Consider the following 20028-nt stretch of genomic DNA (forward strand, 5'->3'; position numbering starts at 1 on the left):
GAAAAATAACTTGTATAAAAAGGTCATAAAATGTGTGGCTAAGTTGTTTGCACTGTCTTTTAAAAGATTGAAAAAAAATAATATAATATAGGGTATTTATAATGCGCACATATCCACCTTGTTAGGTGCTCAAGGCGCTCCTTTTAAAGCTATATAGGCGTTCATAGCGCACACAGCTTTTTAGGGAATTACTTCCTACCGGTACCCATTTACCTCACCTGGGTTGAGTGCAGCACATTGTGGATCAGTTTCTTGCTGAAGGAAACTACGCCATGGCTGGGATTCGAACCTACGACCCTCTGTTTCAAAGTCCGAAGACTAATCCACTGGGCCACAACGCTCCACAGATTGAAATGTAAGGCAAGTTTGGACATGAAGTGGAAGACTGTCAAAAATCAATGTGCCAAAATGAAAGTTTCATAATAGTGCGTATTTGCAGCATTTCTAGTATTATAATAAATTGGCCTGTTCGATATTAATTTGATAAATTCCATGGAATAGAATTTGATTTAATTTGATAAATTCCATGGTATGGAATTTAATTTATCTTTAGATAAATTATCATTGTTTTTGTTTTTGATTACTTTTTTTAGTTGGCCTATTATCAGATCCATGCAAGCAAAGTCCAATCCCGGTCTACACAGTATATACACACCCTCATAAACTTTATACCCCATGAACGAAACAATTTCAGCATCGGGCTCATTCTTTGATCAGGATGAATCCTCGGACGGTTCAGGTGGTAGTCGGCGTGACGACCCTGTGTGTTGGTATTGGGGTAGGGGTGCTGATCGGGTATTTCAGCGCCCCTGGGGAGGGGGAGTACACCAACCCCGAGACCCGCGAACCGGATGAAAGCATCGCGGACCGTATCATGGAAGAAATCAGTGCCGAGAATATAAAGGCTAATCTCAGGTAAGACAACCATATCAGGGACAAGACATTTGCTCTGGCGATGATTGCTCCGGGCTTTATTTCGTCTAAGATATAGGGCTAAGGTTGCAATGTATTTTTTTAATTTTATTTTTTAGGGTTATGTTTTTTAATGTTATTTTTAAGGTTGGGTTTAGGACAGTGGCGTAACTACAGGGGGGCACGTGCCCCCCCATCGGCTGACAAAAAACGGGGAAAAGGAGAAAAGAGGGAGAAAGGAAGAGAAAAATAGTGGGAAAGAAGACAATATTGTTCACTATAATGGCATATTATATCATAATTATATTATGTTATATTACATAAGAAACATTTTTTTATAACTTTATGAAACATAATTTGCTCAGGACCTATGTCTTCATTGTTCCTGGTGCTTGCATTCATCAACAACGCGGTAAACAGAGGAAGATCAGTGATATTGACCGGCTGGCGTCAGTACTTTGCACGCAAATTTTCTGCAATGCACCCCCCCAAAAAAAATCTAATGATAACACATGATAACATGGAAATAGAGACTTGATTAAATTATGGAAACAAAAAGAAAAAAAAAGGGAAGCGAAAAATCACGATAGGTCACCACCATGAATAGAGAATTTAGAAAAATATAAAATTTGACAACATATATATGGGGGCGGGGGGGGGGAGTTCCTAGCCCTCAACCGCCTGCTAGATCTGCCCATTTAAGATCGTATATCAACTTTGCAAATATCACAATGGGTAATTAACGATATGTACATAGTGGAATTGGATACATCGAAACAGTATGTGAACTCGATTTTATTCCCATAATATAGTGCCCTTTGGTCCGTAATAGTAAATGATTACTGATGTAGTCGTCAACACCATGGACGTAGTTAATTTCCGCGCTTACCGGCCAGGATGTGGCCAGACAATAATATTGACATCAAAGACTTAATTTCGAATTTCGATTCCCATGCACTATCACCTTCCAAGCTGAAAGTTATACCCCACTGAAAAACAACTAGATTACAGTGAAAATAAAAAGTAACTTTAAGTAAGAAAGCAATAGTCAAAACTTACTAGTTAGACCTATTGCAACAAAACCAGCAACAATGACAAGATTGCTCGGAAATTGGGAGGGACACTGAAATATATTTGCGTACACATGCGCGACAAAGAGAGAGAGAGACAGAGAAAAGGAGTAAATGGAAAAAGGATACACCCTTTTCGATTAAGGCGCATACTCATCTAGAGGGTCAAAACACACACACACAAAAGGAGCAAAGAAAATGTGTCTTTTCGAAGAAAAAGTGGAAACATCGTGGTAAATCCTTATACTTCAGGAGTTTACTTTTCGGGTTTATAGTTACCATGGATACCATTTTCTCCATACTGGTATGAATTTCCGTGGGGGTCGAACAAGCTTAAGCAGAAACGAACCAATAGCACCATCTCGAGTCCTCAACTGCTCATCCTGGGCACATTTCCTGACCCATTATGCTCATGTAGTCTAGCAATATAGACCCACTTGAATGATAACATGCCAATCAACGACTGCATCTATTCCGCAATAATTATGTAACCAAGTAGCAAAACAATTACTTTCACTCTCAAAACAGTTTAGTTTCTCTATACAAATACAATTATATGTCAATTTATTCTCTGTAGTAAAAGTAGATATCTGAAAAGTATATTTTAAGACAATGTATTTATAACACACAGTCAATGAGAGGCCACACACAGTTCACTCGCCCTTTAAAGTTAATATCAATAGGGGCCAAAACAAAAGTAGATTATAAATAAATGAATTCGGAGTTTTAAACTCAATATTAGGAACATGTTACTCTCTAATTATGACCGCACGGAGTACCCTCCAATTTCCTCAGAGACTCAGGACACTTGTGTTTATACGCACGCACACACACACTCTCACACACACACACACACCCACACCTACCCACACCCTCACGTACCCACACCCCCACCCACACACGCCATTGTTCGTTATCAGAAAAGAAATATGATCATACACAATTTGGTTTGTGGTCTTAGATATTACGCTCGGAAACCGCATGTTGCTGGGACACCAGCCGACAGGGAAGGGGCGGATGACATCAGGAGGGCGTGGCTGGATCAAGGATTGGACTCTGCCGAGTTGGTCTCGTATAAGGTCTATCTTCAGCATCCCCCATCACCAGACAATGAAGAATTAGCTAACAAGGTGATGTGTTTTTGTGTTATTGATATATTGATAAATTGACTATATTCTAATGCGTTTTAAAAAATAACATTTTCAAGCAAAATATGCATATTTAGCAGTATAAATATCTATCTATCTTCCTATCTATTTATCTATCTTTCTATTTATCTATCTAACTTTCTAACTATCTATCTATCGATCGATCGATCGATCGATCTATATCCTATATAAATTAAATCCTGTATGCTGATTGGTTTAAATAGCATCATGTGACCAAACATATTATCAATATGTCGAAAATGAAACGCACACCGAAGAAAATGTGCTAAATCCGTTTTTAAAAATAGCATTTTCAAGCAAAATATGCAAATTTAGACAGTATAAGTATCAACCGGCGGTTATCTATCTATCTATCTATCTATCTATGAGTGTATGTTTCAATGAATGAATGAATGAATGAATCGATCGATCAATCAATCAATCAATCAGTCGATCGATCGACCGACCAATCAATCAATCAATCAATCAGTCGATCGATCGACCGACCAATCAATCAATCAATCAATCAATCAGTCGATCGACCGACCAATCAATCAATCAATCAATCAATCAATCAATCAATCAATCATACTAGGGGCATTGGTCCATGTTTTGGATGGGAGGAGTGGAAGAATCAATGTCCAAAAACATCGGCTTGTTTTATGGTTTTATGGTGCTTTCCAATGCGTTGCACAAATATAAAACTTTTAAAGCTTCCAAACTAGGGGGGAGGGGGTAGGTAATTCAAAATTTTTACTCCTAATATTTTCATGGGGTGCCCCCTGTCCACCAGGATCAGCTTCGACCTTTTATCCGTCTCTGTTCTCCAGGTTCAAATCGTAGATCCAGCCAATGGGAATGTTGCATTTCAGTCAGCGCTGAGGGAGGATCCATTCGGAGAAGAGGAATTATTACAGCCTGATATTCCTCCGCCATTCAATGCATACTCGGCTACAGGAGATGTGACGGTAAGTGGTTAGAAGCCACACCAAAAATATATATGAAGATATATTGGAGGGAGTAGATTGGTTTTCTGATCTTAGAGCAAAAAAATATAGACAGTTTACCCCCTTTATCGTTATCCTGCTCTGAGCTTAGTGTATTATACACTGAGCTCAGAGCAGTATATAATATTGAAACCTATGATAACGACCACTGACGGGAAACGGCTTAAAGGACAGGTCCACCCCAACAAAAACTTGATTTGAATAAAAAGAGAAAAATTCGACAAGCTTAACACCGAAAATTTCATCAAAATCGGATGTAAAATAAGAAAGTTATGGCATTTTAAAGTTTCGCTTATTTTCAACAAAATAGTTATATGAACGAGCCAGTCAAATGAGAGAGTTGATGACATCACTAACTCACTATTTCTTTTGTATTTTATTATATGAAATATTTTTATTTTCTCGTCATTGTCATTTGAAATGAAGTCTCATTCCTCCCTGAACACGTAGAATTCCATTATTTTAACATTTTGTGCTTCAGGCAAGGAGGTCATAATCGTCATATTTGTAAAAATTGAAATATTGTATAATTCAAACAATAAAAAACAAATGAAATAGTGAGTGAGTGACATCATCGACTCTCTCATTTGGATGTAACTGGCTCGTTCATATAACTATTTTGTTGAAAATAAGTGAAACTTTGAAATGTCATAACTTTCTTATTTTACATCTGATTTGGATGAAATTTTCAGCTTTGTGCTTGTCTGATTTTTCTCTATTGATTCAAATCAACATTTTTCTGAGGTGGACTTGACCTTTAAGTTGACATAAGTTTTGGTTGTGTTGGTGCATGTAATAAAAACAACAACAATAATAATATATGTATATTCACACAAACTTGCAGGGGGACTTGGTTTACGTAAATTATGGAAGGGTTGAGGACTATGAGTACATACTGGATGAGTTGGACCCTACCATTAACTTCACAGGGAAGATCGTCATCGCCCGACACGGAGGGACGGGATGGTATACCAAGGTAGGTATCATCACCGTCTAAAATTATCGGTGTTCCGAGAGAACCACACCATTTAATTTGAACATTATAGCACCCTAGTCTGATAATACAACTAGTAACACCGAATGGTAGAGTTTATAACTAATTATATTTGCAGTGTACAAAAATTTTTGCAACCAATATCATAAAATTCCAATGACGTCGATCGGTCCCAAAAGCAAATTGATTTTAGAAATCAATTTAAAATGCATTACTGATTGCAGATCTATCTTATTACATGTGTACGTATGAATTGGTTTGCCAATTGTAGGTGGGGTGCCGTTTTTTCGATGTGTAGCTATCTTTGATGAGCCAAAACGATGTGCACAAAATACTAAACATGGATCTTTATGCGCAGTTCATATTTTATGCTTTGCCCCACAGCGTTATTTTGTCGTTGTCATCTATCATGCAATCGATGTATTAAATGTTTCATTGATGACTCTTTATCTGTTTTGATAGATCAGAATCCACAAATGCATATATTTTTGCCTGTTATAGCTGTCTGCGCTTTATTTAGTTTTGAATTTTTTTTCTATCACCTCCCGAATGAGCCACCCCTTACCTTTAAAGAAAAAAATATATAAGAATTAAAAATAAAATCAAATTATTCAAATGCAGCGCTAATACAAGCAAGGCCGATATATTTCTTTCAATATTAATGATACACATATCATTCTCTAGGCAACGAATGCCTACGACTTTGGTTGTGTGGCACTTCTAATGTATACGGACCCGGCGAATTATGGCGTCGGCCCAGAAATAGGACTTCCCTACCCTGACGGCAAATTCCTACCTAGCACATCGGGGCAGAGGGGTTCGGTCAAAAAGGATTTTGGGGATCCACTGACCCCTGGTTACCCATCGAGAGGTAAAAAAATCCTTTTCTATTTTTTTTTGAAAAATAATATTTCATAATTATTTATCCATATTCCATAAATTTATCAACATTTCATATTCTATCTTTAAAACAAAAGATTGTTTCATGATTCGTATTTCTATTGCTTAGAACACTAGGGATTAGTTATGTGACTTTATACGTACCGCTTTACTTTTAAGTAATTATTATTCTTTCCCCTTTTTAGCAGGTTTCCAATTTCTTCTTATTTTTTTTAAATTGCGCCATTAGCACATTTTTATGATGGATACCGCACTGAAAAACACTGGTGTTAATTTAACACCAAACCCGAATCCATATATGTACACGCAAGAGAAATATAGAAACAAAACCAGTTTGGAATCAAACAAATGTTGTTTAATACTAAAGGACACATTACCTCACAGCTCATCGTTATTGGGTCAAGTTATGTATGGTCCATGCCGGTAAAACCGACTTGTTACTCACCCTCCCCCCCTCCCCTTGGCAAAAAGCTAAATCCGCCACAGCTGATTAGAACTTTTCTTTGACTCGTTTTTGGAACTTTTTAAGATTTTTAAATAGGGTTCTAAGCAGCTATTTTGCTTCAACATAAAGGAACTCAGGAACTTATGGTTTCTACAATATGGGGTTCTTGATGGTGAGGAAAACCCTACCAATTCTGGAGTGAAAATGTCTAAAAAAGTACACTGTTTACTCCAGAAGGAGCTAAAATGCACTCACAAAAGACGTGAATCCCACTACAAAATGTGACTTTTAACACTCTTCGGCTTCTTCCAGTAACGTTAAAAAGTTCCTGATACGGGACAAAGGAAGGATCTAAAGTTTAAGAGTCGGCCTATACCGGGTCCGGGATAATAGATTTTTCAATAAAATTAAACTCCAAACATGCCAAAATGGACCATTCATATGTCATAAAATATTACTCTTTCAGGTATAAAATACTGAAGTAAAGCAATAACCCTTTGTGTATATCTTTAAAGACTTTGCCTATAGGAGATCTGTTAACGAAACCGACTTGCCCAAAGTTCTTATTCATCCTGTAGGATACGGTGATGCAGAGAAACTGATAAAGTGAGTAAAAACGAAAAGTTGAGCAATTGTAACTGTCAACAATTTTGTTGATATGATATATCAATATTATATTTTTGTTGGTTTCAATATTATCAGTGATATTATTACTAATATTTATTATTATTATTATTATTGTTATCATTATTATCATCATCATCATTATTGTTATTATTACCTTTCTTATCATTATCAATAGCAGTAGAATAATTGTAGTGATAATAATATGATGATGATCATTATCATAATCATTATCAAAATTGTTATCACTACTACTGCTGTCATAAATATTGTGATAAACAGGTCGAATACCTCTCAGTATCTAATAGCAAAGTATTTTAAGATTAACAAGCAAGAAGGCTTACATTTTGTAATAGATGCATCTATTCTTTGCACGCGGACTCACAGAGCGTTGGCTGGGCATTCTCCTCGTGAAAGCTGGCGTGGCGGTTTGAACACTACTTACCCGGTGGGTCCAGGGTTTGGCGCCCCATATCAAGGAATGTAAGTTACAAGTAAAGAAAATACATTTTCATATCAAGATCAAATTTACGATAAATAAACTTCGGAAATGTTGAAAACACAGTGAAAATAGGCAAAAGAGCGACATGATTGGTGAGTTTCAAAAACAATTCCCTCCGATTTTCCACCTTTCAGAGTGTCTGTGAGTGGGTGTGTGTGGGTGTGTGTGTGAGAAACAGAGGGAGAGGGGGGTGTAACTAAACAGAAACTGATGAAGAATGTATGAAGAAATACAACATCCCAATTTGCAAAAGTGTTGAGGGGGACATTAAAACCCCCGAAATGTTTAAATGTCATTTTTCGTTTTATTCAGGAAGACGAGAGTGGTTATCAACTCCGTGTCAGACCAGTATACTATCTACAACACAGTCGGATTTATTAGAGGGGCTATTGAACCAGGTAAAAAAAATCTGACTTAATCTATTTATTAGATTAATATTTCCAATTGGTCAGGCGGTAAACGTTTTAGTTTTGTGTCAAAGAATGTAAATTTAGATCAACATAACAGATGATATCGTAAACCATACCCAAAGATTTTTTTTAAATCCAGTATTAACTTTCAATATTTCATAGTCATAGCAGGAGCTTCATAGAACCTTCTATGTTCGATTTTACTCTGCTTGTTATGGATGTTACATACTTTTGTTCTTTTGTAAGTAGCTAGAGCTAAAAATGATGGCAGCGCTTTGTGTCATCCGGCCAAAAAAATCCAGCTATATTTATTAATACTACTATAATATTTCAGTTAGAGTGCACTCTAAAACATATTGGGTAAAAATGCTCCATGAGGGTAATTTTGTATCCAACCAACATTGGGCATTTATTTGGGGCCTTTTTATTTATCCAGTGTGATGAAAATTTTGCCCATTCTAAAGTAATTGCTGCTTATTTTTTAAACTTACTGTACAATATGCTTCCCGCATCGGGTAAAATTCATGCCCCTAATTGGTTGGACATATAATTACCCTCGGACTGGTTAAATTTAAATTTTCACCCAATCTTTTTTTTTATAGTGTGGGATTATGTTAAAACAAACAATTTTTTTGTTATTCCTGACATATCACCAGAACGTTACGTCATAATTGGGAACCATCGTGATGCCTGGGGTTTGGGTTCTATCGATCCTACCAGTGGGACCGCATCGGTTCTTGAGATTTCAAGAGTTTTTGGAAAACTTAAAAGAGAAGGTAAGAGAACGACGATTTTCAATGCAGCAGGCTTTATTTTTTACAGCATGCAGTGATAGAATATATGTTGGTTTGTGTTTGGGAGGGGTGAATGTCCGGATGAACACAAGAAAACAAATTTAACACATATAATAAATATGTATATTATAGGTATGCGAGTATTTGTACTTCAAAGCACTTGTTTCACGTCACGAATCTACCCCAATGCTTTATAACATTGTTTTTTCTTCGAGCAGATTAGATGAGATCTCAGCCTCTATTTAATAACTGCCTTTTCTGAAATGAAACTCCTTAGAACATAGTACAAAAAATTAGTTATTACATTAACCGAAAACAGATGAGAGAGAGAGAAAAAAACTTTTGTTTTGCTGATGAACCGTTAATGTCAGAATTTTACATCAATAAACCTTGGCATGAATATAATTGAATTTGTATTATTTTTTCAAGGATGGAGGCCGAGAAGGACATTGATGTTCTGCTCTTTTGGAGGAGAGGAATATGGATTGATCGGTTCGATTGAATGGACTGAGGTAAGATAATGACAATAATAATAACAATAACAATGAAAACATTAACAACATTAACAAAATATAACAACAATAACAGTAACATTTTTATTAAACTAAGTGCAAGTTTTATGTTAAATGTTGATAACTACTAACTCTCATGGAGGTTAAGATCCTCAAATTCAAATCTTGTACGTTCCGTTTTCAAAGATATCCTGGTTGAGGGGGGGGGGGGGGCATGTGGTAATGACCTCTTGCCCCCCCCCCACTAAATTTTGAGCACAACTGTACATCATTTAAAGACTGATAGTTTTTATGTAGTAATATAGGCCAACATCTTTTAATTTCGTATTGTCATAAATGGCCACATATCTTTATTTTCATTTTCTTTCATACAGGAATTTAACCGAATCCTAGCAGACAGAGTCGTAACTTATCTTAATTTGGACATGGGGGTCGTGGGTAGGTAAATATATTCACCAAACTAATTTTAGAAAAAATGAATGATGGACTGACAAACCTTATAAGAACGGTGGAACGAAGATTTTAGCCCGACAATAAGATATCGTCAAAACGTGGACTCCCCTCAACGTCATGAACATATAGTCAATTCTTCATTGCTCTAGAAGCAATATCCAATCAAAAGGAGTACTCCAGACTGAAAATATTACGATTTAAACATTAAAATGAAGTAAATTCAGACGAACATTCATCAAAAATCTGACAAGGAATATCATCGTTTAAAATTTAGCAGTATTTAGGGAAACTCTTCTGTACATGTCTTCATAAATATGCAATGAGCAAACCGATGATGTCGTATCCCGACTTATTCTTTTGTATTTTATTTAACTGATATTTATTCAAGTTTGTCCCTCAGTAATGCAAAAAAAAAATGAAGTGAAAACTGATATAACGTGAATGATAATCATTGCTGCAACTTTTGTTGTCACAAGGGAAACATATCACACCAACATGTACAACATGTATTTATGACGATGTGCATATTACTGTTTTTACAAAATATTGCCAGTTATAATTCAATAACTTTATTTCTTATCAGATTCAGATGAAATTTTAAGTGTTTTACTTGTTGAGTTGCACTATATTTTATAATTATTTCCAGCCGGAGTACCCATTCAGTAGAAATCTTTAAGATTACATGTTTTGCATTTTACTGACAACTTCAGAAAATTCCGAACGGCGAAGGCATTATTTTGAAAATATTGATTTTATATATTGTCGTTTTACTTTTCTTTTCTGTGTATCAGATACCTTTTATCTTCGGTCCTCGGCAACTCCACATCTACGGCCGATTATATATGAAGCGACGCAAAAGGTATTTTTACAGGGGGGGGGGGGGTTATCGCTACTACTGATTCAAGAAAGCAGGTAGTCTTTGTCGAAAACTGGCGAACTGGAACCCGCGGGGGGGGGGGGCACTCGACCAAAAAAGTGGTGGGGGTGTGCCGCGGGCGAGACTAAAAACGGGGGCCTTGGAGCGGGCTTATTGTAAAAAGGAGGGTCCTCGGAACGGGCTTCGGAACGACAAATGTTTGTGAAAACGGGGGTCCTTGGAACGGATCGCCAGCGTGTGAGTGCGTATGCATCCCTATGGAACGGTCATGTGTGCATGATGCAGCTAGCGCGGCCTCCGCCGGGGGAGCTCTGCGGCCGTTTTTCACCAAAATTGCGGCTCATTCAATACGATTGGAGCGGCGTAACGAAAAATATGCGAAGCTTTGAAGCGGATTTCTCTCTTCTTTTTTCTCGATAAGAAGAAAATGCTATGCTTTGGAGCGGCTTTCTTTGTTCTTTTTCTCAACAAGGCAAAAATGCTATGCCTTGGAACGGAAATTTGAGTGTGAAAATGGGGGTCCCCTCCGCGGCACATACCCACTATGCATTATATACTGAGTGCCCCCCCCCCCCCGGGACCGGAACAGGAGTTTCGGAGCTGACGAAAAATTGCAAAAGGCCCTCTGCCGTTCGTCCAGTGTACAGGACGAAACTGCTGTTTTCGACAAAGACTTCTTGGTTGTTCATTGTCTTTTTATCAAGGGCATTTTGGCAATATGATTATACATTTTGTATGTATTTGAACCCTTCGTGCGTATTTGAGCGAAAAATCCCTATATTACCGGAACCTCCAACACAACGATAGTGTGTTTACGCGCATGTGCAAGAAAAGGAGTATATTGCTGTGCTGCTCAAGCACGCAGTGTGATATTACTGACTGCGTCATATAAGTTGCGGCATAAATCTAAATTTCCACAACTTCATCATCATCGTCATCAGCATCATCATCATCATCACCATCATCATCATCACCATCATCATCATCATCATAATAATCGCCATCACCGTGCCACCACCAGCAAAACCAGCACCATTATCATTATCATCATCATCAGCAGCAGCAGCAGCATCATCATCATCATCATCATCTACACCACCACCACTACCACCACCATAATCATCATCATCATCATCATCGTCATCATCATTACACCATCACCATCGCCACCACCACCACTACCGGCATTACAGTAATTCCGATATGAAAGGAGATTTGATGAAAATCATGAGATAGCTTTAACTGAAAGAATTATAGCAATATTTTGTGTATCTATTAATTAATTTCATTAGGAATGGGAGGGGGCAGAAACCCTCAACTACCTTCCTTAAATCTGAGAACGCCAATAACTCATTTTGAGTTCAAACCATTAAAAAAAATCATAACAAATTTCACCTTTCCTCTTAATTGACTTCCAATCAATCAGATTCCAGATCCGGATCCATCGGATACTCGGAAAACCGTTTACGACACTATGGTAGAACGTGAGCCGGATCCAGATAATCCAGAATTACCCCAGTGAGCGTGTTTGCTTTGTTTTCTTTTTTGTTTGCGATTTCCGGGGCCCGTCTAACAAAGACTTACGATAGATCCCATCAATCAATTTACAAAGGGCATTTTGCAAATTTCCTGTAGAAAAAAATCATGACACTGATGGATTTCCATAGAGTTACGATTGATTTGATCAATCGTAACTCTTGGTAAGACGGGGCCCTGATGTATCACCCGTTGCAAGTCTCCAATACAGACTTGTAATTGGTTAAAAATCAAGAGAGAGAGAGACAGAGTGGGGGAAGGGGGGGGGGAGATGGGACTTCGCATCCTCCCATTTCTCCCTTTTTTTCGTCAGTACTCACAAGGGCTATTTCAGATTTACGATTGGTCTGTGACTCAATTTTGGAATAAAACGTAGTAGAATTTGATGCTAATATTGAGACTTGGAATATCTTACTGTGTAATGTTCAAAATCATCCTACGAATACCTATTTTCAAATCTGTGACTATGCTATCATCCTTCTAAGAATAAAAGCAAAGTTAATATTTAGTCGTAATGACGTCATAGCAGTCATATGATTGGCTACGATTTGAAACATATTTGGCCTTTACTCCAAAATAAAGGCTTGCAATCTTTCAAAATGGTTATATCAGTATTCTTTCAATTAATTTTTACCTCAAATTAAATGATATGTTCCGTTCACATTTTCAGAAAATGAGCAAAATGTGATTTGTAACAAAATCGGATCGCGAACAGTCGTAAGGTGTCCGGTGGCCTTTAGACGTTAGACAACTGAATTTTTCGCTGCATTCCTTTTCTCTCTATTAATTCTCCTTCTATATCTGCACGCCTACATATACTGTATGTCTACGATTATGTCTGTCTCGTTATTTTGCTGTTTGCTTTTATTTCATTTTCATTCCATCTTCCCGCCTCTCATTATATTTCACCAGGGTGTTGCACATCGGAGGTGGCAGCGACTATTACGGCTTCGAGAAGAGACTGGGAGTGCCGTGCATCATGGGATACTATTTCTATGACCGCGTGAGTTTAAAACTGTAGATGTATGTAATTTATGTGTAGATAAATATGTATAAATAAATTAATATGTAAATAAACCAGAACGGAAAAACTTGGGAACAGATTGGGAATGAAAGAAGATGTTAGTCGAGAAAGTTGGAGAAACATCGATAGAATACATGGGGAAGAGGGGGGGATCACAAGATTGACAGAAGGACTATATAGATAGATATAGATAGGTAGGTAGATGGACAGATAGATAGATAGGTTGGTAGACGGATAGAGAGATAGATAGATAAATAAACACGTAGATGGATAGATAGGTATATGTATATCTTTATTAGACAGATAGACTAGACAAAGGACATGTTTTGACCGAATGAAAATAAATCGAGAATTCAATGATCTCCGCCATAAATTGAAATACGCATGCGAAAATAGCCATAACACAGAGGCGGTCCCCTGTGGAGCCGTTCCAATTAATTGTAGCAAAATTAATGATCTATGACTTCATAAACGAATAAAATAAGAAAAAGATAAGAAAGGAATTGGAAAGGAGAGAATTAATCTAGTTAAAGATTATACCCTTACTTCTTCAGTGAGAGAAAAATATGATTTCTATTTTTTTTCTCTCAAATCATCTCAGCGGGTATAATCATCATGAAACACATACACTCTAAAAAGGATTTACCCAATATTGAAATGCGAACATGCATGACGGTGCTTATTTTGCATTTTTTTTTACCGAATGTTGCGTTGAAATAGCCCAATATGCTGGGGTTGAATAATACCCAGCAAACACGCATGTTCCCTTTCTTCCCAATATTGGGTAAAATTTAAATCAGTGTTTTTAGAGTGTATTATACGTACAAAAATATTCAGGGGTCTGTTAAGGTTCTTATAATCAGAGTGGTCGCGAATGTGCAATTTCGCTCAGCAAGTTTATTATCATTTTTGCGATATAATTTCTCTTTCTTCTAGAAAACATACAACATCAACTTCTACTCGCTTTATCACACATCGTATGAGACAGTTCGACTAATGGATACATTCATCGATCCCGAGTACAAATACCATCAGGCGATAGCAAGGACCTTCGCAGAAATGGCGCGAAATTTGGCGGAGAGGGTGGTGTTGCCGTTTGACGTCGAGGCTTATTCTAATGATCTCACATCGATGTGGATGAATCTGAAAAACACGTCACAGGCGAGGGATATAGAAGCGCACGATATCTCACTAGGTATATGCCTATTGCAGTATACTTTCCGCTTCGTTTTCATATTTTTTATTTTATAGAAAAAGAAGAAACGACAAGGGATTTACATTCGGAGAGTCTAAATGTATTCTCCTTTATATCATATTACACGCACACCATACACACCCACACTCATTAGGTACTGAAACCCGGGGGCCACTTCTATTGAGTGGATACGATGCGCGACCATGGGGTCCCGAAAAACACCCTAAACACGTAATTTCCATATTCTGAAAATGCACCCCTTAACAAGTATTGGCGTGTGAAACCGTACCCTTAACAAGTATTGGAAACAAAACGATACTCTTGAAATGAACCCCTAAACAAGTACAGGAATGTTTATGATGTTACGGGTCCTTCGGTCGTCGGCTTTACCTTATTTGATTTAGTACGAACTCACGTTCTATACATCTCGCGCAAATCGGACTCTAAACACGAAGTGTTGGGGCAAAGAGGACATCCTTTATAAAACATTTTAATTTTGTTTTATCATCCCTGCAATTTTGACCCTAAACACGTAATATCCTAGCGAAATTATTTGTGTGTTTTTGACACCCTATCACGTTACGTACGTAACGTGCCATATCGTGAAAAGGACATCCTTTTCACGTGTTTTTTTTTTTGGTCGCGCATAGTATCCACTCGTCAATGTAAGTGCCCCCCCCCCCCGGGTACTGAAACCATCCTTTCTTCAGTGTGTGCCCCAATTGGAAAGGTTTTTTTTATTTTGTTTTATTGAAAACCACAGGAGTCGGCCGAACTATACAAAAGGACACTTAATGTCTAAATTGGTATTTTGGTGCAAACTGATATTTTCACCACGAGATCGTCATCTGCGTGAAGTAGTGTGCTTGTTTCAAGTTGAGCAAAGCCTTTTTGAAGTGATTTCAGATTGATAAAATAAATGTTGTGAAACTCGCTTTTTGGTCAATTATGGATTTTTTTAAGGGCATACTCGTGAGATGTTGCTCTTGCCACGCTGTTGTCGAACCTTGCTTCTTTTCTTTTTTAATGATTAATTATTAGTTTTCAAAAAGGAAATTCATTCGATTGGTAACATTGTTTACAAAAAAACATCACAAAACATTTCGACCTGTATACTCGTCGACTTTGAAATGTGATGGCTGCATAAAGGTTTCATATGTAGTCTTATGGCAACCATTTCGACTGTACTTTCTTTTAATCAACTGATCAAACAACTCAAAGCACACATTTTGTAATAGTAGCATTTTAAGCTAAATAAAGAGGGCCTTCAACCGAGAAGCAACTGTTTAAGTTTCTGGTATCAGTTTACATTTTGGTTACAATATTAAGCTAAAAAATCATTTTCCCAGAACTATATATGCTTACTAACATAATCGTTTTGATGGCACCGATGTACTTTTAATCTATTTCAGAACCTCTTGAGCAAGCGATTGCTGAGTTTGCAACGACCTGTTCGCAATTTAAAGAGAGACTTCAATCTGTGGACACACAAAGGTAATCAGATTTCATTTTTGTGGCAAAAAATAGACATGTGAACGCAATCGAGGAAAGCGCAAAATGGGGCAGGAGTGAACCAAAGCTAATGTTTAAAGTGATATTCAAAACATATCAATAAGCATAACTATCACATACCCTCAATTAATCTTTTTAGGAAAGAAAATGAAGCCCCTTTTATTTCTCACACGGTGATTATGAAACTAAACTTCGTCGAATATGAATTTGTCAAATTGTGGAGTACGATCCTGAATATTATAAAGAGGTTAAATTGTCCTATAAATATGACAATTTTTTTAGTGACATGATTGTTATGGGGAAAAATATCACAATTAAACTCCTTACCGGCAATCACCCGTCCCCTCCCTTCTCCCCCAGTCTCATTCCCTCGACTTATAACTCGTTCCCTTGAATTATAAGTCGCTCATAATATCATGATAAATCATTCCCTCGACTTATAACTCGTTCCCTTGAATTATAAGTCGCTCATAATATCATGATAAATCATTCCCTCGACTTATAACTTGTTCCCTTGAATTGTAACTCGTTCACTTGACTTATCATGATAACTCATTCTCTCGACTTATAACTTGTTCCCTTGAATTATAACTCGCTCACTTGACTTATCATGATAACTCATTCCCTCGACTTATAACTTGTTTCCTTGAATTATAACTCGCTCACTTGACTTATCATGATAACTCATTCCCTCGACTTATAACTTGTTTCCTTGAATTATATAACTCACTCACTTGACTTATCATGATAACTCATTCCCTCGACTTATAACTTGTTCCCTTGAATTATACTCGCTCACTTGACTTATCATGATAACTCATGTCCTCGACTTATAACTTGTTCCCTTGAATTGTAACTCACTCACTTGACTTATCATGATAACTCATTCCCTCGACTTATAACTTGTTCCCTTGAATTATAACTCGCTCACTTGACTTATCATGATAACTCATTCCCTCGACTTATAACTTGTTCCCTTGAATTATAACTCGCTCACTTGACTTATCATGATAACTCATTCCCTCGAATGATAACTCGTTTCCCCGACTTATCGTTCGTTCCCTCCACTCATAACTCGTTCCCTCCACTTAACTCATTAACTTATGCCATGCATATACCCCTCGACTTACAACTCGTTCCCTCGAGTCTTTTACTTGTTACCACCCGACTATTCCCTTCACTTAGATCGTTCCCTCCACTCAACCGCGTAGCTGCCAGGAGTTCATTTTGGAGGGGCGGTAAATGCACGCGAAGCGCGCTCCCTAGGGGGTGGGTTTAGTGTTTCATTAATTAAAATGAAAAGGAAAGGAAATTAAAATGATAATAACTCCACGCGAAGCGAAGCTAAAGCGTTTTATTAATGTTTCTTGTCATAAAAAGGGTCCCGAGAAAAGGGTATTCTCAAAGATATATTGAATACTTTTTTTGGAAAGATCAGATTTGATTACAAACAATTTAGCAACAGTGCATATTTTTAACTCGCAAAACAGAGGAGAAGAATGGTAGATGAAGATATTCCTCCCCGCGCAGAGCAGTGAAACTCTGAAATTTCAAAGGGCGGACGTTTCATCAAATGTAGATATCTCTAATATCCAATCGGCTCTAATTCCATTGATTTTCTAAGATTATTGAACTTCATTACAAGGAAAATGGTGCACAAAAAGTTGAAACTTCAGTGATTTATTGAAATTATCTATAAAAAAAGGAAGCCTATTTTTTGTGACTTATCCTGAAGCGCTTCATTTTGAATATAAAGAAACTAAAGTGTCATTCAAAATTTCAAACTGAGGGCGCAAAACAAGACAGGAGATGAATGTATACAAGGAAATGACGAAGTTTAATACAATTTGATAAAAAATATTGTACTTTTTTATTTAATACGACACGAATTTCATACCTTCCTCTTTTTAAATTAGGAACCTGTTTGCCCCAAAATTATGGTTGTTTAGTAATGAGCTGAAAAGCGGGAGAAGTTGACTTTATGGAGGTGACGGCAGAAACTGATATAAAGATTTTACCCGCTCGGAGCCGACCAGACCAGAAGTTGCGCGATCAATTGAAAAAAAAGATAACTTCATATATTTACTTCGGCCTAACCTTACTCAAATTCATGCCCTAATCTATACAATTTTAACTTTAACTGGCAAGAAGCCGTAGCTGAGGTGGAAAAACTGGGTTAGAGAAAAGGTGGGGGAAACAATGGAAAACTTTAATATTGTCATTTAACCGCGCGCAGCGCGGAAGCAGAATTCGTATATAAATTTAGAGCAAGAAGAGTGAAGGAGTTTCTCTTTTGAGAAAAAATAAAGAATAAAAAAAACCACACAAAGCTACCTTTCTTCCCTTTCCTCCCTTCCCTTTTCCTTTTTTCCCTTCTTTTTGGGGACGTTTTTTTTTTTTTTTTTGGGGGGGGGGCAACCGCCCCCACCGCCCCCCCCCCCTTGGCTACGCGCCTGCCTCTACTTAACTCACTCCCCAGTTGACTTAATTACTTCCCAATCGATCATTCTTCTTCATGCCCTTTCCTTGTGTATTTCAGTACGGTAGCTGTTAGGCAGGTCAATGACCAAATGATGTCACTGGACAAAGCTTTTCTTGGTGATCTACCCGGCGAAACTCTCGATAGGTAAATGATACATATCATTTTAATTAAACCCTTTCAGTAAAAGAAGAAAAAACAAGCAAACATCTTTCAAATAAAAAGAAAGTTCTAACTGGCGTCAAATTCGTTTTAACTCAAACACAATTAGCTGTGAGAGAAACATTATAAAACGTGATATTATGATAAATCTTTGGCTAGAACTGATAAAAGGAGTGCAGAGAATTCGATTTTTCAATTTCGTTGCTTAGCCTAAGAAAAGCAACCACATTCATAATCGTGTACATTTCACGATTTGCCCGTTGTATCGTTTCAAGATGAGTGATAAAGTAAAGGCATGCATATACCTTGTACTTTTAAATAGAAGTGTGTATGAAAGAATTATAAATGCATGATTCCGGTCAGGTCAATATAACTGAAGGAATGGGGTAGAGGACAAGACGCGAATTCTATCACAAAATGAAACTTTCAATTTAAAAAGTAAAAGATATTTCTTTTGCGTCGTTCACCCGTAGCTTTTAACAAATTTTGACCCCAAAATGTTATTTATGCCCCTTCAAATTATGGCTCGTTATGTCAGTGATATAATCTTGAGATTTATTACTACTATCGTTCCACAGGCATCTACTCTTTACCGGACGGCAGACACAGGGGCGCTCAACGGAGAAGGTGCCATCGGGAACCTTTCCCACCATCCTCGATGTCCTGCACGAGATCGACGATGATCCCGATCAAGTGGGTCGCTGGAACCTGGTGGCCCAGCAGGTCGCCATTCTAACACACGCTGTCGAAGCTGGCACGTCTGTCTTACGAGATGTGACGTCGTGGTGACGTCACAGATTTTAATGTACATACGTATACGTTGCGTTTATCATTACTTAATTTTCCATATTAAATCTCTCACTATCGTTTTTTTGTTTACTATGCCTAAATCCTCCCATTAAAATTTCCTCTTTTATTGATATGTGAATGATTCAGGGAATATAATAATTATGAATGAAATCTTTATGACTTTTGTAATTAAAAAAAAAATTGTATACTCGGTATTATATCAGATTTGAATCGATGGTAGCTAATTTCTGATGTTGTATTGTCTTGTGATTTACAGTAAGGAACACAAATAAAATTCAAGAATTAAGGGTGAGGGTGAGAAAGCGAACAGACGAATAGAAATAAAGAGATCGATCGAGGAAGGGAGAAGATGGGGGGGGGGGGCAAATCGGAGAGAGGAAAAAAAAGCAAGAGGTTGGATGAAGAAAACATGAAAAAGAAAATAACTGAAAAAGGAGAAAATGATGAAGAAGAATAAGAAACGGAGAGAAGAAAGCAAGAGGTTGAAGAAAACAGAAGAGGAACAAGAAGTGAAAGAAGGGGCGGCGGCAATGATACTTTGATTGGGAAGGGGTAAAATGACCTTATTACGACACCATTTTTCCCATCGTAATTGGAGAATGGAGCATTAAATTTCTATGCCTCTCCCCTTTTTACTACTGATGCCCCCATAAGACGGAAGG

At 37.4% G+C, this 20028-nt stretch overlaps 1 protein-coding gene across 1 annotated transcript; it reads left to right on the top strand.

Annotated features, from left to right (window-relative positions):
- The first annotated feature begins 689 nt into the window (after positions 1–689).
- On the top strand, positions 690–19560 carry LOC121412738 (N-acetylated-alpha-linked acidic dipeptidase 2-like). Its single transcript, XM_041605506.1, has 18 exons — positions 690–915; positions 2944–3112; positions 3961–4098; positions 4982–5113; positions 5816–6002; positions 6992–7082; positions 7488–7583; positions 7915–8000; positions 8669–8788; positions 9236–9318; positions 9693–9756; positions 10563–10630; positions 12075–12166; positions 13097–13187; positions 14145–14403; positions 15816–15897; positions 18455–18541; positions 19135–19560. The coding sequence occupies exons 1-18, from the start codon at positions 719–721 to the stop codon at positions 19343–19345; spliced, it is 2253 nt and encodes a 750-aa protein (XP_041461440.1). The 5' UTR covers positions 690–718; the 3' UTR covers positions 19346–19560.
- The last annotated feature ends 468 nt before the right edge of the window (positions 19561–20028 follow it).

Source organism: Lytechinus variegatus, chromosome 4, assembly GCF_018143015.1.
Source record: "Lytechinus variegatus isolate NC3 chromosome 4, Lvar_3.0, whole genome shotgun sequence".
Lineage (NCBI taxonomy): Eukaryota > Metazoa > Echinodermata > Echinoidea > Temnopleuroida > Toxopneustidae > Lytechinus > Lytechinus variegatus.